The 20,026-nt window shown below is 33.0% G+C and overlaps 1 protein-coding gene across 3 annotated transcripts in view; it reads left to right on the plus strand.

The window, feature by feature from the left end:
* Positions 1-20,026, plus strand: part of LOC111637221 (cAMP-specific 3',5'-cyclic phosphodiesterase 7B-like) — a 106,815-nt gene that overhangs the window by 50,925 nt on the left and 35,864 nt on the right. For all 3 annotated transcript variants that reach the window (XM_023382664.1, XM_023382663.1, XM_023382665.1), the window contains one exon: positions 8,463-8,540. In XM_023382664.1, coding sequence (XP_023238432.1) covers positions 8,463-8,540 — 78 coding nt within the window. The remainder of the gene's footprint in view (positions 1-8,462; positions 8,541-20,026) is intronic.

Consider the following 20,026-nt stretch of genomic DNA (forward strand, 5'->3'; position numbering starts at 1 on the left):
AACGATGCAAAAAAATTTTAGAAATGGGGGAAATTTAAGTAGGCGACATTTATTTTGAAATATTTATAAATAATTAAAGATTTGTAATAATTTAGTTCAAGTTATTATAAATTTATTATTGTTATTTCTTTTGAATAAATTTTATTATATAAAATGGCCCATGAAAGTTTTTGTTTTCTAATTCCCAAACTTGCCCACCAACGGCCAAGCGGTCTTCGTTCCCCGAACACTGGGAGTTCGGTCGTGGGTTCGCGCCTCGCTCGGATGGGCTGGCCACGTAGAGTTTTCCGTGTTTTCTCCACGTCTGTAACGCCTAAATAGGGGCCAGTTTCTCTTAAAAAGACATCCCGGAAGGCTTTCCCACTAGGCAGATCGCCCAAGTGTTGCGTTGCCATAAACTTAACAGTTCCCAAACTCTGAAAATATATTTCTATTTAATGACACTTATTAACCAGAGAATTATTTTCGATTGTTTTTGAATGTGGAGTTTGTTAGATAAACGAACGATGTAATACAAAATGACAAGCGAAAGTTTTTCTTGTAGAACTCGAAAAAATAAACAAACTATTGCCATTTTGCTTACGCTAAAATTGAATGTGTATCAGTACTTGACTTACAAAGTATAATTTCACTAGATTTTATAATAAAAAAAATTAGTATTCCGATCCATTGTAATATGCCCACTCGTGACCGAGTAAATAAAACAAAATGTTTACATATAAAAAATGTAAAAAAAAAAAAAATGTTTACATATTGTATTAAGGGGAATTACCGTATTTTGTATTTTATTTTATTTTTCTTGTTTATTGTATTAATTTCGTTATGCTTGTTTACATAATCTTATTTCAACGTATGTTCTAATATAATTTAAATTTGAACGTGTTCGAAAAGCCATTCATTCGAACGTCTTTNTGTTTATAATTAAAGTTACACTTTGAAATGGCCATAAAATGAAAACTACTGGACAGAATGTTATCAAACCTGGTAATAATGTACAGGACGTCATGGGATTTTATTTTCTGCGAAAAAAGTTCAAAAACTCATTACCAACGGGAAATGACGCTGTCTGCAATATTGTTAAACGAAATAAGACACGAATACACTGTTGAAAATGTTTTTAATCGGTTTTAAACTTCCCACTAGGCAGATCGCCCAAGTGTTGCGTTGCCATAAACTTAACAGTTCCCAAACTCTGAAAATATATTTCTATTTAATGACACTTATTAACCAGAGAATTATTTTCGATTGTTTTTGAATGTGGAGTTTGTTAGATAAACGAACGATGTAATACAAAATGACAAGCGAAAGTTTTTCTTGTAGAACTCGAAAAAATAAACAAACTATTGCCATTTTGCTTACGCTAAAATTGAATGTGTATCAGTACTTGACTTACAAAGTATAATTTCACTAGATTTTATAATAAAAAAAATTAGTATTCCGATCCATTGTAATATGCCCACTCGTGACCGAGTAAATAAAACAAAATGTTTACATATAAAAAATGTAAAAAAAAAATGTTTACATATTGTATTAAGGGGAATTACCGTATTTTGTATTTTATTTTATTTTTCTTGTTTATTGTATTAATTTCGTTATGCTTGTTTACATAATCTTATTTCAACGTATGTTCTAATATAATTTAAATTTGAACGTGTTCGAAAAGCCATTCATTCGAACGTCGTTAACCTGAGGATGGCCCATGAAATGGGTTGAAAACGTTTGTTTAGCTTAATAAATGTGCTTTCTCAGTAGTAAGGTGTGTTGACTTTATAAAGTAAATAAAACCACCGAACACTAGTACTCGATCGCGGGTTCGCGTCTAACGCCCAAATAGGTCAGTTTTCTTATAGCAAATTCTCCCTTGTTTCCCTTGTTTCGTGTTACCTTTTCCTATAATCTAATACAGTGTTTTTCAATCTTTTTGAATACGCGACCCCTTTACAAGTTAAAAAATTCTGGCGACCCCCCTAGGGCCATATTAAAAGTATATCAGTGATTTAAAAAATTATGTATTTAATTTTCTTTCTGTTGAGAGAAATTACTGTTGATGACTAAAATGAGAATTTGAGGAGAATCGACAATAACTTAACTTATAAGACACGTATAGTATGTTACTTCCTTCTTATAATAACAATGGGTTCGGAGTGCTGTTGACCTTTTTTTTAGGATGAGGGTTTTTCACTTCTACTTCTCTACTTATTACTTCTTTTTACAAGTCAGCTCAACACTTTTTCAGCAATCATTTTCTAAGGTGGGCCGTACCCACCCAGGCCCCTCCCAGGCGACACCCATTATTCGGACCTAAATGTCAATCAAAAAACCAACTGTACTGTATAATAAACAGATACAGCCTTCTCGCTGAAATTGTAGTTTTTTTAATGTAGTGTAGGACCTACAAACACTTGTCTTTTTCTTTTACCCGCGACCCCCGTGTAAGGCTTAGCGACCCCCAAGGGGGTCGCGACCCACAGGTTGAAAAACACTGATCTAATATAATCCATTGCAATTGACGGTCTCCGTTTTGCTCTTTTGAAAAAATCGAACAGAAAATTAGAATAAGTTCTAATGAGAGTACTAAAAGCAGCCAATAGCGGATCCTGAAATTTTTAGAGAGAATGCAGAAAGAAAACAATATGCTTCACAGATATTTTTACTACAGGAGGTACTTGGCTTTGCGCGGAAAAAATTACCAAAAGGGGGTTGAAACTTCGCCGTGTGCATTTCCCTAATCTTGGTAGAAGCTACCACCTATCAGGTAATGTAACCAAAAATTTTATGTCTCAAATATTTTCGGTGTGTGTTTTCTGAAAATTAACAAAAAAAGTTTTAAAATTGATAGATCGTTTGTTTATCCTCCTAGAAATCATTTTTTTAAAAATCTACTTAAAATATAAAATTTAATCATAAATTCGCTGTATGGGAAACACGACGACAGAGAGATAAATTTTCAAGAATAATTTTTCCTTCCCCTCCTATCTCTCTTTTCCAATTTCTTTTCGTTTTTTAACGAAAATAGCAATTTTTGGAATTTTTCTTTAAAAAAAAAGGAAAGAAAAACATAATTTTCTTTGAGACTATTCTGTTTTAATTTCTTTCTTATAAAGTTCATAGTTTTGAAGTTCTCATAGTTGTAATTAATTCATATGTATTACGTGAACTTATTTTAATCATTTTTACAGTAGAAATTTTTTTAATTATTCAAAAAATTGGTTTTGCATTCGAATGAAATGAGACTGTGTTTTTAATATAAAATTCACATCTTCCTTTAAAAAAAGAAATCAATGAACACTGGTGTGTTGGTGAGGAGCGAACCTGGTACCTCTGAACACTGGCTCATTGGAGGTCGCAGGATTGAGTTTTTCCAACGAACTGGCCACGTGGAGTTTTCAGGACTTTCTTCACGCGCATAAGACCTAAATAGGGTCTTTTTTGTGGTGTAAGGCTCTATTGCTCAGAGAGCATAAAAAGGCCACCTAAATAGGGACTAGTTTCCCATAGAAAGTTCTCTCGGAAGGCGCACCTGTTGAACCCTGCAGGTCGCCTAAGTATTGCGTTGCCTTGTCCCATTAATTCAATCCATCTTTTATTAAAAAAATACACGGTGTTTATAATTAAAGTTACACTTTGAAATGGCCATAAAATGAAAACTACTGGACAGAATGTTATCAAACCTGGTAATAATGTACAGGACGTCATGGGATTTTATTTTCTGCGAAAAAAGTTCAAAAACTCATTACCAACGGGAAATGACGCTGTCTGCAATATTGTTAAACGAAATAAGACACGAATACACTGTTGAAAATGTTTTTAATCGGTTTTAAACGAAACTGTTTGTGGGGTTACTCCTGATATGCTAAGAGCTACTGTTGAGAACACAGTAATGCGATGTAACTTGCTTATCAAAAATGGTGGACACCACATTGTACACGCTCTGTAACGCGTTTTAAAACCGATTAAAAACATTTTCAACGATGTCTTCGTGTCTTATTTTGTTTAACAATATTGCAGACAGCGCCATTTCCCATTGGTGGTGAGGTTTTGAGCTGTTTTCTTCGCGGGAAATAAAATCCCATGACGTCCTGTACACTATTACCAGATTTGATAACATTCTGTCCAGTAGTTTTCATTTTATGGCCCTTTCAAAATGAAACTTTAATTATAAACACCCTGCATTATACAGTACTCAAAGATTGAATGTAGTGTATAAGTCCCGTTTTTGGTTTTGTTTTTTTCGTATACGACATCATCCCTCGGTAGATCGCCCATGTGTCTCACACGGGCGATCTGACGAGGGAGGATGCCTTCTGGGAAATTGGCCCCTATTTAGATGTTACTAACGTGAAGAAAACCCGGAAAACTCCACATGAGCCTTACCGAGGCGCGAATGTACGACCAGTGTTTAGTGGTTTTATCCACTCGGTCAATTGATGGGCAAGTCACATGTTCCTTTATAGAAATGAACCGAGATCAAAACCGAGAACTGTTATATCGAAATCCTCATTCTTGAGAACTTGTATAATAATTAGAAAGATAGAATATTTGACGTCATTATTTAAGCTTAAAACGAGTGAATGTGCAATTTAGATATTTGGAAGTGGTAGATACGCGTTTTGCGTGTCGTTCAACTTATCCTGGTGTTTCAATTAGATTAAACTTAATTCAGTTATCCAAAGCATAAATACTAGTATAGGTATCCCTCGTACAATACGGTTTCTCTCTACCAAGGTTTGGGAAAACCTTCGTAAAAAATTTCACAGTTTTTAAGTGTAAACTACGTTATTCGTTTTTTTCTCCTCGAGCAAACACGCGTGTTGTCTCAAATTTGCCCATGGATTTTAGAATATTGAAATTTTCAAATGACTGTATTTTGTATTTTTCATCAGGTTTACTTTAATGAAAACTGATAGTAGAATTTTTCTTCTTTGTCCGAACTTTCTTATCAATTAGGTGTCGTCGTCGTTGCTTTCAGACTTTAGCCCTTAAGACTGTTTTCTTTTTATAGATTAATCTTCGTATTTAGTACAGGTTTATTTAAGCATTTTTAGATAGGTGCTATTAAACCTTTTTAACTGTAGGTAAGCAATCATTCGTAAAACGACGAACGAAATACGGCGGTATCTCGGCACTCGACTGAACAAACACAACCCGCTAGAACAAAGTTTCGATTAATAACATATTTTTATTTCGTCGTCCAAAAAATTTTTATGATAAACTTCTAATCAAGATCAACAAAAAAGCTGAGATGACGACGATATTTTGTAAAAAGAAAACGCGGTCGTTTAACTAAAATTAATATTGACGCGTAATTCTGTGCTTTTAATTGTGATTGTTAATTAATTATTGATTGGAAATGTATTATCGATTGCTTTAATAAACACATTTCTCTTAGTAACGAAAAAGAATAGTATACTTTGCTAACTTCTGGGACGCAACCCTATGTTTTGCAAGTCCTTTGTTTCGTATAGCACGGATTCGCATAACACGGCACTTTTTCGAAACGTAACTACCGTGTTATACGAGGGATAACAGTATATATTACTTATTTATTTCTAAAGTATGCAGATGCTGTTTATCTTTAATGGACTTCATCGAGTATGGTTTTGATTGTGATTGATTGGATTCTGGTGATATTTCAAAAATAATTTGTATAGAGAACTTTTTTAGTTTCCGTCCTGTTGGAAGTAATAGGGCGTTTTTTTTTTCTAGACTCGCCGTGGGTTCGGCTATGCCCACAATGAAGCGACCGGGTTGCGAAGGAGTGGCCCGATATATTCTGAGACTGGGGTTGCTCGGCCTGAACTCCCGGAGGGGTGGGTGGAAATCATCCGACCGTCAAAGGATCGCAACGATTCAAATATTGAGGTTGAGGGCAAAATTGAGAAAGATCAAATAGGCCATTACGTCCTAACGGTTCTTATAAAAACTCCTCTAAAGTTGACTAAGAGGATTGCAGCAAACGATCGTTTGGTAACAAATAGTCTTCATTTATAAGTTTGTTGTGTTTTCTACCACTTCCTACTTTAATCAACGAGTTCTCTGGAAACCAAGGATTGATAGAGATTGCTTTTTGGTACGTGTGCTCTCAGGGGGGTGGAGATATTGCTTCCAGAACCACCGATGGAATGCGCCAGTTGACAATCTATTGATACATCCTTAATGGTGATTCTACCGTAACTAATTGTTAAACTATTTTACACTTACTTTAGGTAAAGTGATTGTAATGATTGCAAATTACTGGATAATCTCATCGTTTGCAATTAAATATCCATATAAGTCGCAAGAAAACTTTAATAAATGTTAACTAGAATTTTGATTTAAAATAAAGTATAACGAACTGAGCATTTTTTTGTTGTAAGTTTCTGTTGTTTCGTATGAGTATATAAAAATTATTTCTGTATTGATAATTCGTATGAAAACTAAATGCTTAGAGTAGTACGTTCGATTTCCGTTCAAAGCCATTTTCGTCGGCTCGAGCCAGCCTGTTTCGGTAGAAGTGGAATCGAGTGCTAATTCGTCTGTGTAAGAATCGAATCCATACCATTGAAAATCATTACGTTTCCGTGAACATTGTTGTCTTTATATACTGAAAAAACACTGCAGTAAATTAAAGATCTTTTTAATTTTTAAAATTTAAGCCTTAATGTCAAACGAAAGTACCCGAAATGCGGGAATTTTTTGGTTCTCTGCCCATCGTAGGTTCTGCTTTGCTCACGATAGGGTTTAGTTTGGTGGGATATTGCGATGCAATCTGCCAAAAAAATGGAGTGGCACGTAACCGTCGTTTCCGTGTTCACAAGTATTTATTTATTACAAATATGAATAAAACATGTTAGTGAGACGCAAACCGTGACCAAATACCAGTGTTCAGAGTTTTATCCACTTCGTCATTGCTCTCCCACCATCGGGCTGCTGGATGTTAAGGGACAGAGCTCGACATATCCGGAAGAGACCATCATGAAAATTTTATGGGGTTGTCCCATAGTGGTAAATTTTTACCTCGGGCATCCTGCCAGCAAAGTTGCATGATGCGATAAAAATCGCAAATTCGCTCGCTAGTAAATAGGGAAAGAATGATGTATTAAAATTTATAATACTTTTATAAATTAATTAATTAAACTAAGAAAAATAAAGACGATTCATTAATTATTTCACAAACTTTAAACTCTTATAATTCATCCAGTAATGTCGTTCGACATCGATTATTGACGATTGTAATGGCAAATTATTCGGTAAGATGCGCTTTTCGGATTAATATCTGACAAAAGTATTTATTTCAAACGAGGGCATTTAGTTAAATGATCATCATCTCGATCTTTCCGTCATTTCATCGTCTGAAACGCTTTCTAAGTACAGTACTTGTTTCCAATACATTATGCTCGTAATTAAGATACGAATCCAGTGATTTCCAATTTATTATTAATTAAAATTGTTAAACAATAATAATAATCCGGCATTCGTGTGTATTTTTAGATTTTAAACGCTGTCCTTACTATTTTTGGGAAGTTGAACAATAAATCTCTCGATTTCTTCTGTTTAATGTAAAACTTCTTTTTAAAAGTCGCGTTATAGCGAGGTATACTTATGTTTTTTTTTATAACTGTAAAAACTATTATTTTCACCGCATTGGCAGTTTCAATAACCCATCCAAAATGTTCTGCAAGTGTAATTAAAACTTTATCATTTTTTGGCTAAATTCTCTCTCTTGTTGATTTTTTTGTTTTTGTAAATCGCCTTGGATTTCAGAAAATAAAAGCAAAAGCTCGTTTATACCTATAACAATTACTGTATACTTTTATTCAGTAACGGAATTTTATATTTGTGCAGATTGAAATATATATCGAAGTATTTTTGTAGTTTATATGCATAAAAAATCTAAAACAAAAATAATTCGATCTTCCTGTTGGGTTGCATTTAAACGCCAATAAGTGTAATTTCGAGATTTTTAAAATTTCTCAGGCTGTGACCAATGGTCGGAAGAGAGATTTCCGCTTTCAGTTTTTATTTTGTTCCTGTGATGTGATCGAATCTGTTTATAAAATTTTCCATCATTGGTCGAGTGTTAAAACCATTAAACTCTCGGTCACGGGTTCGCGCCCGATCGACACACTGGTCACGTGAGTTATCCCTGTTTCATTCACGTATCTAACGCCCAAATAGGGACTAGTTTCCTATAAGTCCTCTGTTTGGCAGATCGCCCAAGTGTTGCATTGTCTTAATCCATTAAATCAAACCAAACTTCTTCCTCCCTTTTGGAAGTGTGTGTAGGCTACTAGTAAATAATCAAATAAATAAATTCAAAAGTAAATTAATTTATAAAATATATATGAATCCAAAAGTGTCGTTTTGTAATCAAAAATAAATGTTTTAGATCTTTTATAAGTGAACGTAATAAAATTCTGTAATTTGTGTTTTTAGTTATGTCTTTCTCAATAAAGTTTTTGATAATTTTTCTTTTGTTTTAGATCAGAAAGAAGAAGAAAACGAAAAAGCCGAGAGAAGACCCACTACACTTACTTCTTCAGAATACTGTCTGCTAGAATGTGAGTTACTTATCATTTTACGAGTTCAGGCTTGCTGACCGTTCTTTTATTTATTATTATATATATACTAGAGATCGAAAGAATAATAGGAAACTGCGAGTGTAAAAATGATTGCCCTACATTTATCAAATTTACTGCTCCGTTGTTCGGCGCTCTTTTCTGTCCATGATGTTAGACACCGACGTAGGCATCGTGACATTAAGATGGGCATTATATTTAGTAGGTACTCAGAGGGGCAACACTACCACTTGTAAGGAAGCCTACTTCAGTGCACGTGTTAACGCATACTTTACTGTTCGACAATGTTGAAAGTTTAAGGCATCATCGTATCTCTGGGGTAAGATGATAAATCGGGATGCGATTCTGGACACTCCAGAATCGAATCCCGGTGAGCCATTCTAGAATGTTTTTTCCACATTTTTTCAAAGATATGGCGACCCCGCTTTACCATCTGGCCGTTTTCATTGTGGGCCGTGGATAAAGGTACCCACAGAGCGGATATTATAAAAAGGGGGGATGACGCTAGGAGGTTTGCATTTGTCTTCCGGCATCGAGTCGGAAATTAACCAATTAGCATTTATGTAACTCTTAAATACGGGAACGAATATTGGTTAACTCGGATCGGCGTGGATTTGAATGCGGATGGCGTTAATGTTGTCAGAAAGACGATAGTTGTGTTTTTTTGCCAAAAACGACACCTCGAAGACTTTTTTGGAAGAGAAAGACGGCCACGAAACATAATTTAATGAGATTGAAGGTACGAGGAGGTAATCTCGCTTACGTCATTCTGCAATTTATTGCTTTTCGCGTTTTCTGCGGGATATTTTCTACCCGAAATTCCAGATGTTAATCGTGACGCAAGAAAACGAAATTTTAAATTAATTAATTTTGAAATAATCGGAAACGACCTGTTAATTAATTACGTTTCCGTAATTTAATTTTCTTTTGATTTTTCTAGAAATAAATATCGGAAATTTTCGTTAAATAAGCGTTTTATTTATTGTTTTTATTAATGTTATTGGAGTAACATTGATAAAAACAATTTAAATCATTAAAATGAATTTTTCTGGTTGTTTTTTGAGGATTTAATTGTTGCGGAGTGTCGAGGCACGCCGTTGTTAATTAAAGTGTAACCAGTTTTGATTAGAGGAAATTACGAACAATTATCTCTGTAGATACGAGTTTGATTGGAATTTTCTACTCCTTATTATTCTCTAAAGCGAATTATCGTCTATTTTTAGTTATTAGTAAAGAATCAGCGTTTTCGAAAAATTTGTGTAAAATAATTCGAGAATTTTGGAATTTCAGAGGCTAAACAACAATAAATGCTTGAAAAATCCTGGCTTTATTTAAATATTCGAATTTTTAATGGTGAATTTATTTCCGAGCGTTTCTCTATTTTTACTTGTTTTTTTTAATTAACTTTTCGTAATACTTTCACTAGACTATATTTTTCAAAATGACTATAAAATTATTTTAACTATAAAAAAAACTCGGCTCGTCTACTTTTTTGTTCGTGTTTTTCGGACTGAGCGCGGTGTCTTTATTGGAATTCAACGTGACAATCTCTATTGTATTTTTTAGTGTTTAATACAATACGTCAAATTGTAAAAAATTCACAAAATCGAAGTAAATTGCATAAAATACAATATAAAAAAGTCAAATATTGTAGCCAATTAATTCGACATTTCGCTAAAACGTATCTACTTAACTGTCACCAACGATAACTCTCTGCTTGATAATTATTTTAATTACGTTCGTACATCATTAACGTTGATACTTTCGATAAGAATCTCGCATCCTCCGTACACGTTATGCGTGTGTATAACGTATCGTATTTCCTTGCATTTTTAAATATTTTTTCCACTTTAATTACGGGAAATGGGATAATTATTTATAGTTTTAATTCGTCTTTTTAAAGTAGAAACTAGTTTTACTATAGGACGATTTGGAATTTTTACAATTTTTTTTGATTTTTTGACGTAATTCTCGTAAAGAAAATGTTTAATAACCTCGAATTTTCGGATATTTTGTAGACAATTTTAATTAATTTTTTTAATAGCGATTAAAAGTGATAGATACATGAATAAACGTTGATTTCGTCTTTCGTAATTTATGGCGGAGAAAGCGTTGTCTGTCTCTTCTTCCGAACCGTTTTCCGGATTGAGTTTAGAGGTCAAATGTATTTATTTCCGCGGTAGATTTGATAACTATGGCAACGAGAGGTCGGAAGTTACTCGAGCAAAATTTTGAATACGATTTCAATGTGTCTTCTGCCTAAATGCTTTAAGTTCTTGTATATTTTTTAAAATTAAATTTACACATACGTGTTTTTATTATTGTAGTTTTTAGAGGAGAAATAAAAGCATTTTGTGTCGCCATCTGTTGAGAATATTATCGAAACGGTTGGTCTCAGTTTTATTTATTTTTATTTTAAGCAAATTACCTAACTGGTGTATGCGTAAAAATTCAATAAATTTCGAATATCCTTTAGAAAGTAAACTGTAATTATTTTTGAATTTTCCCTTCTAAACCAGTTTGTGTACTGTATATAAATAAAGCTGATGTTTTGTTTGTGTTTCTGTCGTGTGAATGGAGGTCGTCACCCGTTAGGACTTAACAGAAATGTCTGCAGGAGAATTGGCCTCTTGCCAAAATATTCGTCTAGGTTAGTCTGGTTCAATAGGTTGTCACCTTCCAGTTTTTCGTCGATACGAATGACCTAGTTCTTCTCTATTTCTTCGTTTACAAGTTTCCAATTGAAATATTGTTTTCGCGCAAAACTAGGTCGAGATGCCGTTTACGAAAATATTTTTTCATCTACACAAAATAATTTTAAGACCTTCGAAATTCGACGAATTCTTTTTAATTCCGTAGAATTGCGAGTTTCGTTTGTATACCAGAAACCAGAAAATGTGTTCTTGCTTCTGACGTGGGCAGTTGAGAGGCCGAGCCTACATTACCTTTGTAAATAAATAAATGAAGAAAAAACCGAATACGTACAGGAAAAAGAGTCGAATGTGTGTATATTCTTCATCGAGTTTAGCCACTGTAGTTGCGGATGAAGGGTAATGTCCACGCCGATGCAGGGGTTAATGTAAGCCTGCGCTTTGTAATTCGGGTTTAATATGGGTTCTAATTACACTATTGGAAATAGGAAACGTTTCTAGTTTAGAATGTTTTGTTGGAGATATTTTTGTCTTAGGAAATGCTAACAGAAAACATTAGTAGATCATCTCAGAACTCTCAGAAGAAACAGCACCAAGAGGTTGGAGATGTGGAGACATTTCCAAAGTTTAAATTTATCAGATATGATAGAATCTGAAAGAGTAATTCAGAAAATGTTTCCATTCAGCTTTAGTTTAATGCCCAGATTACCAGTTGGTAGTTTCCTCTGGGATTGTTAAGATCTGATAGTTCTGTAGAAGTTTCAGTGATGGATTCATCTTGTTCTAAAGCATTTTGTACAATAACATTTCTGATAGTTAATTTGGATTTTATCCAAATTAACTATCAAAAATGTTATTGTAACTGAGCTTTGCAATTCGGGTTCCTTTTAATATGGGTTCTAATTACACTATCGGAAATAGGAAATGTTTCTAGTTTAGAATGTTTTGTTGGAGTACTGTCTCATATTCCTCCTGTAGGTTGTTTGTCTTTCAGTTATCAAAACTATTCTTTTGTGCAATGATTCATAATTCTTGTCAATATAAGTATTCTTGAATAAAGTTTATATCTATAAATGATTACAAATTCTATACTGCAAAATTGTTTTATTTAAAATAGATTGTTTGACTGTGAGCCTTTTTTAGATATTGAATTTGGTAGTTTGGCTTTTCGTCATCCTTGTTTACTTATATTGGATCTGTAAAAAAATATACGTAAGATACATGATGGTAAGATTTTTATCTGTTTTTCTTTTTTTTTTAAAGTATCAAATTCTCAATTATCATAATATATAGTACATTGCTTAAAATAATATATAAAAGTTATTTTAAAGTTAAAAATATGAATTTATGAAGAATTAAAGTTCTCTTAAAACATTTCTCAAAACTTTGACCTATTATAATTTAACATAATTTTTGAATATAGGCCTGCATAACACTAATATACAGGATCTTCCAAAAAGAATTCTTTTAAATTACTGTAATTATGTTAATTATTACTTGAAAAGTATGCAATGTACTGTACACCAATCAATAAAGTAACTGTCCTAGTTCCACCATCTGCATTCAAACACCTTTTGGTCTATTGCCTCTAGAAAGCACCACAAACAAAAATGACACACTGCGACAGAGAAAGTGTTTTGTGTTTTACAAAATCAGAATCAGTCATCATGTTGCACAATGATGACTGATTCTGACTTTGCAAACAGCAGAGTGCAAAATTCTTTCTCTGTTATGGAGTTGCAATTTTTGTTTACAGTGCTTCCTAGAGGCAGTAGACAAAAAGACATTTGAAACTCAGACAATTACTCTATTGATTGGTGTATATCACATACTTTTCAGGTAATAATGTAATTACAGTAATTTAAAACGACAGCATTCTTTTTGGAAGACCTGTATATGTAATACTATCAAATGAAAACATTTTTCTATGAATTTAAACTTTTTAACATTCAATAAATTTTAAAAACTAGATTTGAAATATCATAATTTTTTAATTTGATAAAATTTACAGGCTCCATCAAAAACAAATTAATATAAAAGTTCTCTAGGACATTGTGAGAGGTTTTACATTCTTTTATAAAGAATTTTCAATATAAAGAAGAATAAAATAAGTTTTGTGGCAAGATTCAGCAGAGTCCATAAACATGGGTGTGCTATGTGGGAAGTTCAATGGGTCAGAACCCCTTCAAACTTTAGCATGAAGCTGTTGGACATACTTAATTTTAAATTACATTTTGTGATCTTATTTTGAACTTAGTACCATTAACAGGAAATTAGAATGTTAACCAATGATATTTAAATCTTTCATCAATAGATGTATATGCAATATCAATACAAACAATAGCAGAGACAAAAATTGAAAGCTTGATTTCACAGACACTTCATTTTAGCTATCTTTTTTCACTGAATCAAAAATAAATGTACACATTGTAATGCTAATTCATATGTAATTACCTTACAATACAGTATCAGGCTATAGACAAAATAATTCGAAAACTATTTTAATTCCGTATGTTACATAGGTTACGATGCTACACTATCGGGTGAACATAGAATTGATACATGTGTACACCTGGCGAAGTTTAAACCCAAAAGTGAGGTCGTAGGGTCAGGTTGCCAGGTTTGCTAAAGTTCAGAGTTCTCCTGGTGGCGATTATCAGAACACAGGGTAGTTTTACCGTAGATTTACCCTAAATATAAGACTACCTGAAACATTAATCTGAGAGGTTGAGAGACAGCACTTTCTAAGAATGGACACAATACAAACTCCGCAAGTGTTTGCAATGTGCCCGTTGACAAGTTACAACCTATCCTTCATGTTGTGGTTGCATCAACTAACATTCAGAATGCATCATGGCTTTTCTTAATCACCACAATGTGTAGTGGTCAAATATCATGAAAGCCACAATGTGAATTTCACTTTGTGGCCATTTCGAAACGACCACAATGCACTGTGGTCGTTTTTTTTTTTGCTCAGTGAGTGATTTTGGTCTGAGCCTAACATATACAATAACATAAAACTTATAACAGATGTAACTCTATAAATTTAAGGATAATCATTAAGGCTTGTCAAAAATATGAAAAAGCACATGAATGAATGAAGTTTGTGGAACTAAAATGTAGGAAACAATATCAAGTGAATCAACACTTCGGCATTACTTGTCAGGTCTTGGCGATACTGATCTACAAGAGACTGTGAACTTGTGTAATGTTTTGATATGTACTAATAATGGATGAATCATTTGACTTAAAAAATTGCAAGGTTCAACATCTTGTATACAGGCTTGGATTGTTCACCAAACCTCCATTATTACACACCAGCAGTTATAATAATCGAGTCATTGTGGAAGAGGTTTTAATCATTGGAAAATCCTTAATCTGTGAAGAATAAGATTAGTTGGTTTAATAACTGACAGTTTTACATGCTTTGTGCTGTATGTCCAAAATTACTGCATGCTGGACTCTCATCTTTGCCTTTAGGCTGAAGAGGTCAGAGCTAAGTTTACTATATTGGATCGGTTTATTGGTAGTGTAAAAAGCAGCAACTGTGAAAGCACCAAAAAGAAAAATTTTTTTAGACTGCCTTAAGAGAAAGGAAAGGACAAATGCTATACCTTCTATTCTTGTAATAACAAGGTAGAAGGTACATGGGCCAGAGGCTACATGCTATCATTTTCAAAACATAGATTTTTCATTTAAAGGAATGTATTTGTTTAATGCAAGAAGAGGCTGTATCTGCTGTTGGGCATCTTTTCAAATTGTTAAAAAATGAATAACTTGAAACACAGTTAAAAACTATTGGAGTAATATTTGCTGGTTAATTTATGAGCTTGAAGCACAACCAGGTTAAGCAATGTGTGCCAGAATATTGGAATGCTGCAGAGATTACTTGAAATAAAGAATTTACCTAACCAAAAAAGAAGCCACTTAAATGATTGGACAACATCTTTCTCTTATTTTCTGGAAAAAAATTTGGCAATTGAATCCACTCCAGGTGTGGAGTTGGAGTCTGGAAAAATGTGTCGACTCCTACTCCAGCATTTTAAATTTAATTTAGTGGTTTTTTTATTTATTTATTTAAATGAAAGAGAATTTATTTTATATTTAATAATTTTTTAAAATGTTTTTGTATTTTGTTATAATTCATTTATTTTAAATACAAAATGCAACAATTTAATTTATTAAATATGTAGTTTTCTTTGTAGTATTTGTGTTTAGTAGTTAAATTGTTTTGATACAATTGAATTTGAATATTTTTGATTCGTTCCTTTATTATCCCTGTTCTAAATAAGTACTCTACTTTTTGAATGAGTCAGACTAGTTGATCAGAGTATATATTTTTCTTTTCTGAACAAGGAGCCAAACTAGCTAGATTGCACACATTTTAGTTGGACTAACTTTTCTGGAAAGGTGAAATTGAAGTGCAAAAGCTGTAGAATAAAGATATGTAGATTTAGACTTTTATTACTCCCCCATTTTCCTCTTATTAAATATTTGTTAAAAATGAATTTTTTTATACAAATAAATATTAAAGTAAGTTAAATATTAAAAATACTAACTATGAAAAAGTATTTGGGTAAATGCCCGGGCTCCTTTCAGAGTTCAGAGTAGGGTATGAACTATGAACCCCCTATTAGCACCTCTGTCCCCCATGAAATGACTTTCTATTTAATTTTGCTTGAGTCAGAGTCGAGTATTTTTTTACTGACTCCACAGCCCTGATCCAGTCTGCTTCAGACATTTTTAGGAGAAAATGTGCTGATATTAAATGGTGAAATGGCTTGTTATCAAAGTTTAGTTTTGAGAAAACCACAGAAAGGATATGCAGTATTTAGCAGGCTTTCTTTAGGTGCATTGTCTTTTTTATGCAGTTCAGATGAAATTGAACTAAGTTTCTGTGTAATTAATGATATCTTAATACCACAACGAAGCTGTTTGACAGAAGCTTTAGATATTCATATCATATTGTCTTTTAATAAGAACTGAAAGGGTTAAATTCAACCAAAAATTGAATAAAATGTAAGTATTAAAATAAAGAATTAAAACATTTTTTCCTTTAAAAATAAAGCATTTTTGACAAGCCTTAATTATGATATTCAGCACTTACATAGACTAATTTAGATTACAAATTCTCAGTTCTACTTACAAAGTAAAAAATGTTTAAAACATCAAAAATGAATATATAAATAAAAGAAAGAAAGAATATAAGAAAAAAATTAAAAAATGTTTGATAAAAATCTATTTTTCTTTTACTAGAATATTTTATTTTTAAGTAAAATGCAATAAAAATTTCATATGCAATAAATTTTGGCATTTATATATTTTGATTTTGGGCTATTGAAATTCTAATAATTTCCTATTTTTCTTACGTATGTATAAGAAAAATGCTTCAGTAAGCATTATGCTATCTTAAATTTAATTTAGTTTACTTTTATCTATAAATTTTGATATTACATATTAGGATTATTTGAATATAATTTGAAATGAAATATTTCTGGATCACATAAAATAGTTTATACACAGTCTAGTCACCTGTCAAAAGCTAGAATGGGCTGCAAGGACAGATATGTACTTCTGTTGATCCATTGTGCCTTCCACAATGATGAGTGCACCTGGAGAATGCAACGAAAACATTCCCCAGACCATAATGCTCCTTCCTCCATCTGGAACCTTGTGGCAATTGTTGCAGGGTGTTTGCTTTCAAATGCCTCATGCTGTACATGAGGCATTTGAAACGCCTGCCACTCAGCGGACGTCCAGTTGTTGTACTGGCATGCAAATTCTAGCCTTCGTCGCTGATGAACAGGAGTCAGCATAGGTGCTTTAACCAGGCATCTACTGCAGAGGCCCATACGCAGCAATGTTCACTGAACTGTCATTGAGGTAGCTCCTTTTGGTAGCTCCTTGGTTCATCTGGGCAGTCAGTTAATTAACAGTTGCATGTCTATTTGCCCGAACACATCTCCGCAGCCATCGTTTACCTCTGTCGTCTATGGCCCATGGTGCATCACATTTGCCACGTCTCTGATTTTGGATAGTACCATTTTGCCATGCACGGTATACTTTAACCACAGCGGCATACAAACAGTTTACAAAATTAGTCGTTTCAGAAATGCTTGCACCCTTGGCCCGTAAGCCGATGATCATGTCCTTTTGGACATTGGATAAATCGCATTGTACATCCATTACGCCAACGATTGCAATGTGTTTCGCTTACCTCAGATATCCTTCATATACCCTCCACTGCAATGTGTTGCTACCTGCCATCTGTAATTAGTTATTTTACATTGATGTCGACAGTAATGAGTGATCACATTAATGTGACTGAACTGTGTGTATTATCCTTTCCATTCCTTTTACATTTTATATATTTATTTATAAAGTAATAAAACAATAAAATATCATTTATGACTAATATGTCTATAACAATATTATATAATGTAATATTTTATGTCATTTTAAACCATAATAAATAAATAAATAAATAAATAATGTATTTACTCAATGCAAGACAGACATTTTTTTCAGGTTTTAGTATCTCTGAAAATAGGATGAATTTTAAATTTAATGTAATACATCATAATTAGTGACCTTTAGTACCACAAGTCTTATTTTTCTGTTACTAATTCCATTGCATCATTTTAACAATTTTACTAGACCAGGGGTTGGCAACCTGCGGCTCGCGAGCCACATGTGGCTCTTTGGATGTGAAGCTGCGGCTCTTTAGTTCCATACGCAAATATTATTTATTTTATNTCACATTAATGTGACTGAACTGTGTGTATTATCCTTTCCATTCCTTTTACATTTTATATATTTATTTATAAAGTAATAAAACAATAAAATATCATTTATGACTAATATGTCTATAACAATATTATATAATGTAATATTTTATGTCATTTTAAACCATAATAAATAAATAAATAAATAAATAATGTATTTACTCAATGCAAGACAGACATTTTTTTCAGGTTTTAGTATCTCTGAAAATAGGATGAATTTTAAATTTAATGTAATACATCATAATTAGTGACCTTTAGTACCACAAGTCTTATTTTTCTGTTACTAATTCCATTGCATCATTTTAACAATTTTACTAGACCAGGGGTTGGCAACCTGCGGCTCGCGAGCCACATGTGGCTCTTTGGATGTGAAGCTGCGGCTCTTTAGTTCCATACGCAAATATATATTTTATCAAAAAAAAAAAACATTTAAAAATCGTTCTAAATCGATTAACGAGGATTCGACACCGATTCTATCTCTCAGCCACTTGTACTCGCTTTTCATCGCACCCCTCCCCATGACAAGCGTCGTCACTGTCGTCAGTCCGTCGAAAGCTCTCAAATGACGCCGTCGTCGGATGTTTCTATGAGATTTAATACGCTTTCGACGCAAGACAATTCTGAATAAATAGATTAATTTTTTTTTATCAAAAAACTTTATTTATGCGAGTACTATTTATTGTTGGCAAGAAAAAATTTTGTGGCTCTTTAAAAACTTTGAAATTTTGTAAATTGTAATTTTTGGCTCTTCCGACTCAAAAGGTTGCCGACCCCTGCTNTATGCGAGTACTATTTATTGTTGGCAAGAAAAAATTTTGTGGCTCTTTAAAAACTTTGAAATTTTGTAAATTGTAATTTTTGGCTCTTCCGACTCAAAAGGTTGCCGACCCCTGTACTAGACCAATATTCATAATAATAAATATTTAAGAGGTCATTTAGTTCTTGCTCTTCAAAACTTTTAGGTTTAAAATTTTTGGAACACTTTAAAGGATTTGAAATAAATTTGTGCTTGAAGTATTTTGGTACTGTAAACTTCTGCTGGGAGATGTGGAATGTCTCCTCATCTGTCATTTAGATATGTCTTAGCAATATAAGAGGCAAAACTTTATTAGTAATGATATACATCATAGTCTCTAGAATCATGAACTTTAATTTGAATAGAATAGATAATTGGAACACGAATATATGTAATAACTAGTGATGTAACGAATATTCTGTTACTATTCAGTATTCAGCCTATTCAGCCTATTTTTCGCTATTCGGCCAAATAACAAATACAGTACCTAAAAACAGAAGTAAGAAATAACAAAAGCGCAGTAAATTAATCATTTTGGTATTTAGATTTAATGTTATCAGGCTAGTGTTGTTTGTTTATATTTATTTATAACTTGTAACATGCACAAAATAAAAAAGAAAATAATATGCAATAAATTTTGGCATTTATATATTTTGATTTTGGGCTATTGAAATTCTAATAATTTCCTATTTTTCTTACGTATGTATAAGAAAAATGCTTCAGTAAGCATTATGCTATCTTAAATTTAATTTAGTTTACTTTTATCTATAAATTTTGATATTACATATTAGGATTATTTGAATATAATTTGAAATGAAATATTTCTGGATCACATAAAATAGTTTATACACAGTCTAGTCACCTGTCAAAAGCTAGAATGGGCTGCAAGGACAGATATGTACTTCTGTTGATCCATTGTGCCTTCCACAATGATGAGTGCACCTGGAGAATGCAACGAAAACATTCCCCAGACCATAATGCTCCTTCCTCCATCTGGAACCTTGTGGCAATTGTTGCAGGGTGTTTGCTTTCAAATGCCTCATGCTGTACATGAGGCATTTGAAACGCCTGCCACTCAGCGGACGTCCAGTTGTTGTACTGGCATGCAAATTCTAGCCTTCGTCGCTGATGAACAGGAGTCAGCATAGGTGCTTTAACCAGGCATCTACTGCAGAGGCCCATACGCAGCAATGTTCACTGAACTGTCATTGAGGTAGCTCCTTTTGGTAGCTCCTT

Source organism: Centruroides sculpturatus, unplaced genomic scaffold, assembly GCF_000671375.1.
Source record: "Centruroides sculpturatus isolate CEXI.00-Female unplaced genomic scaffold, Cexi_2.0 scaffold1105, whole genome shotgun sequence".
Classification (NCBI taxonomy): domain Eukaryota; kingdom Metazoa; phylum Arthropoda; class Arachnida; order Scorpiones; family Buthidae; genus Centruroides; species Centruroides sculpturatus.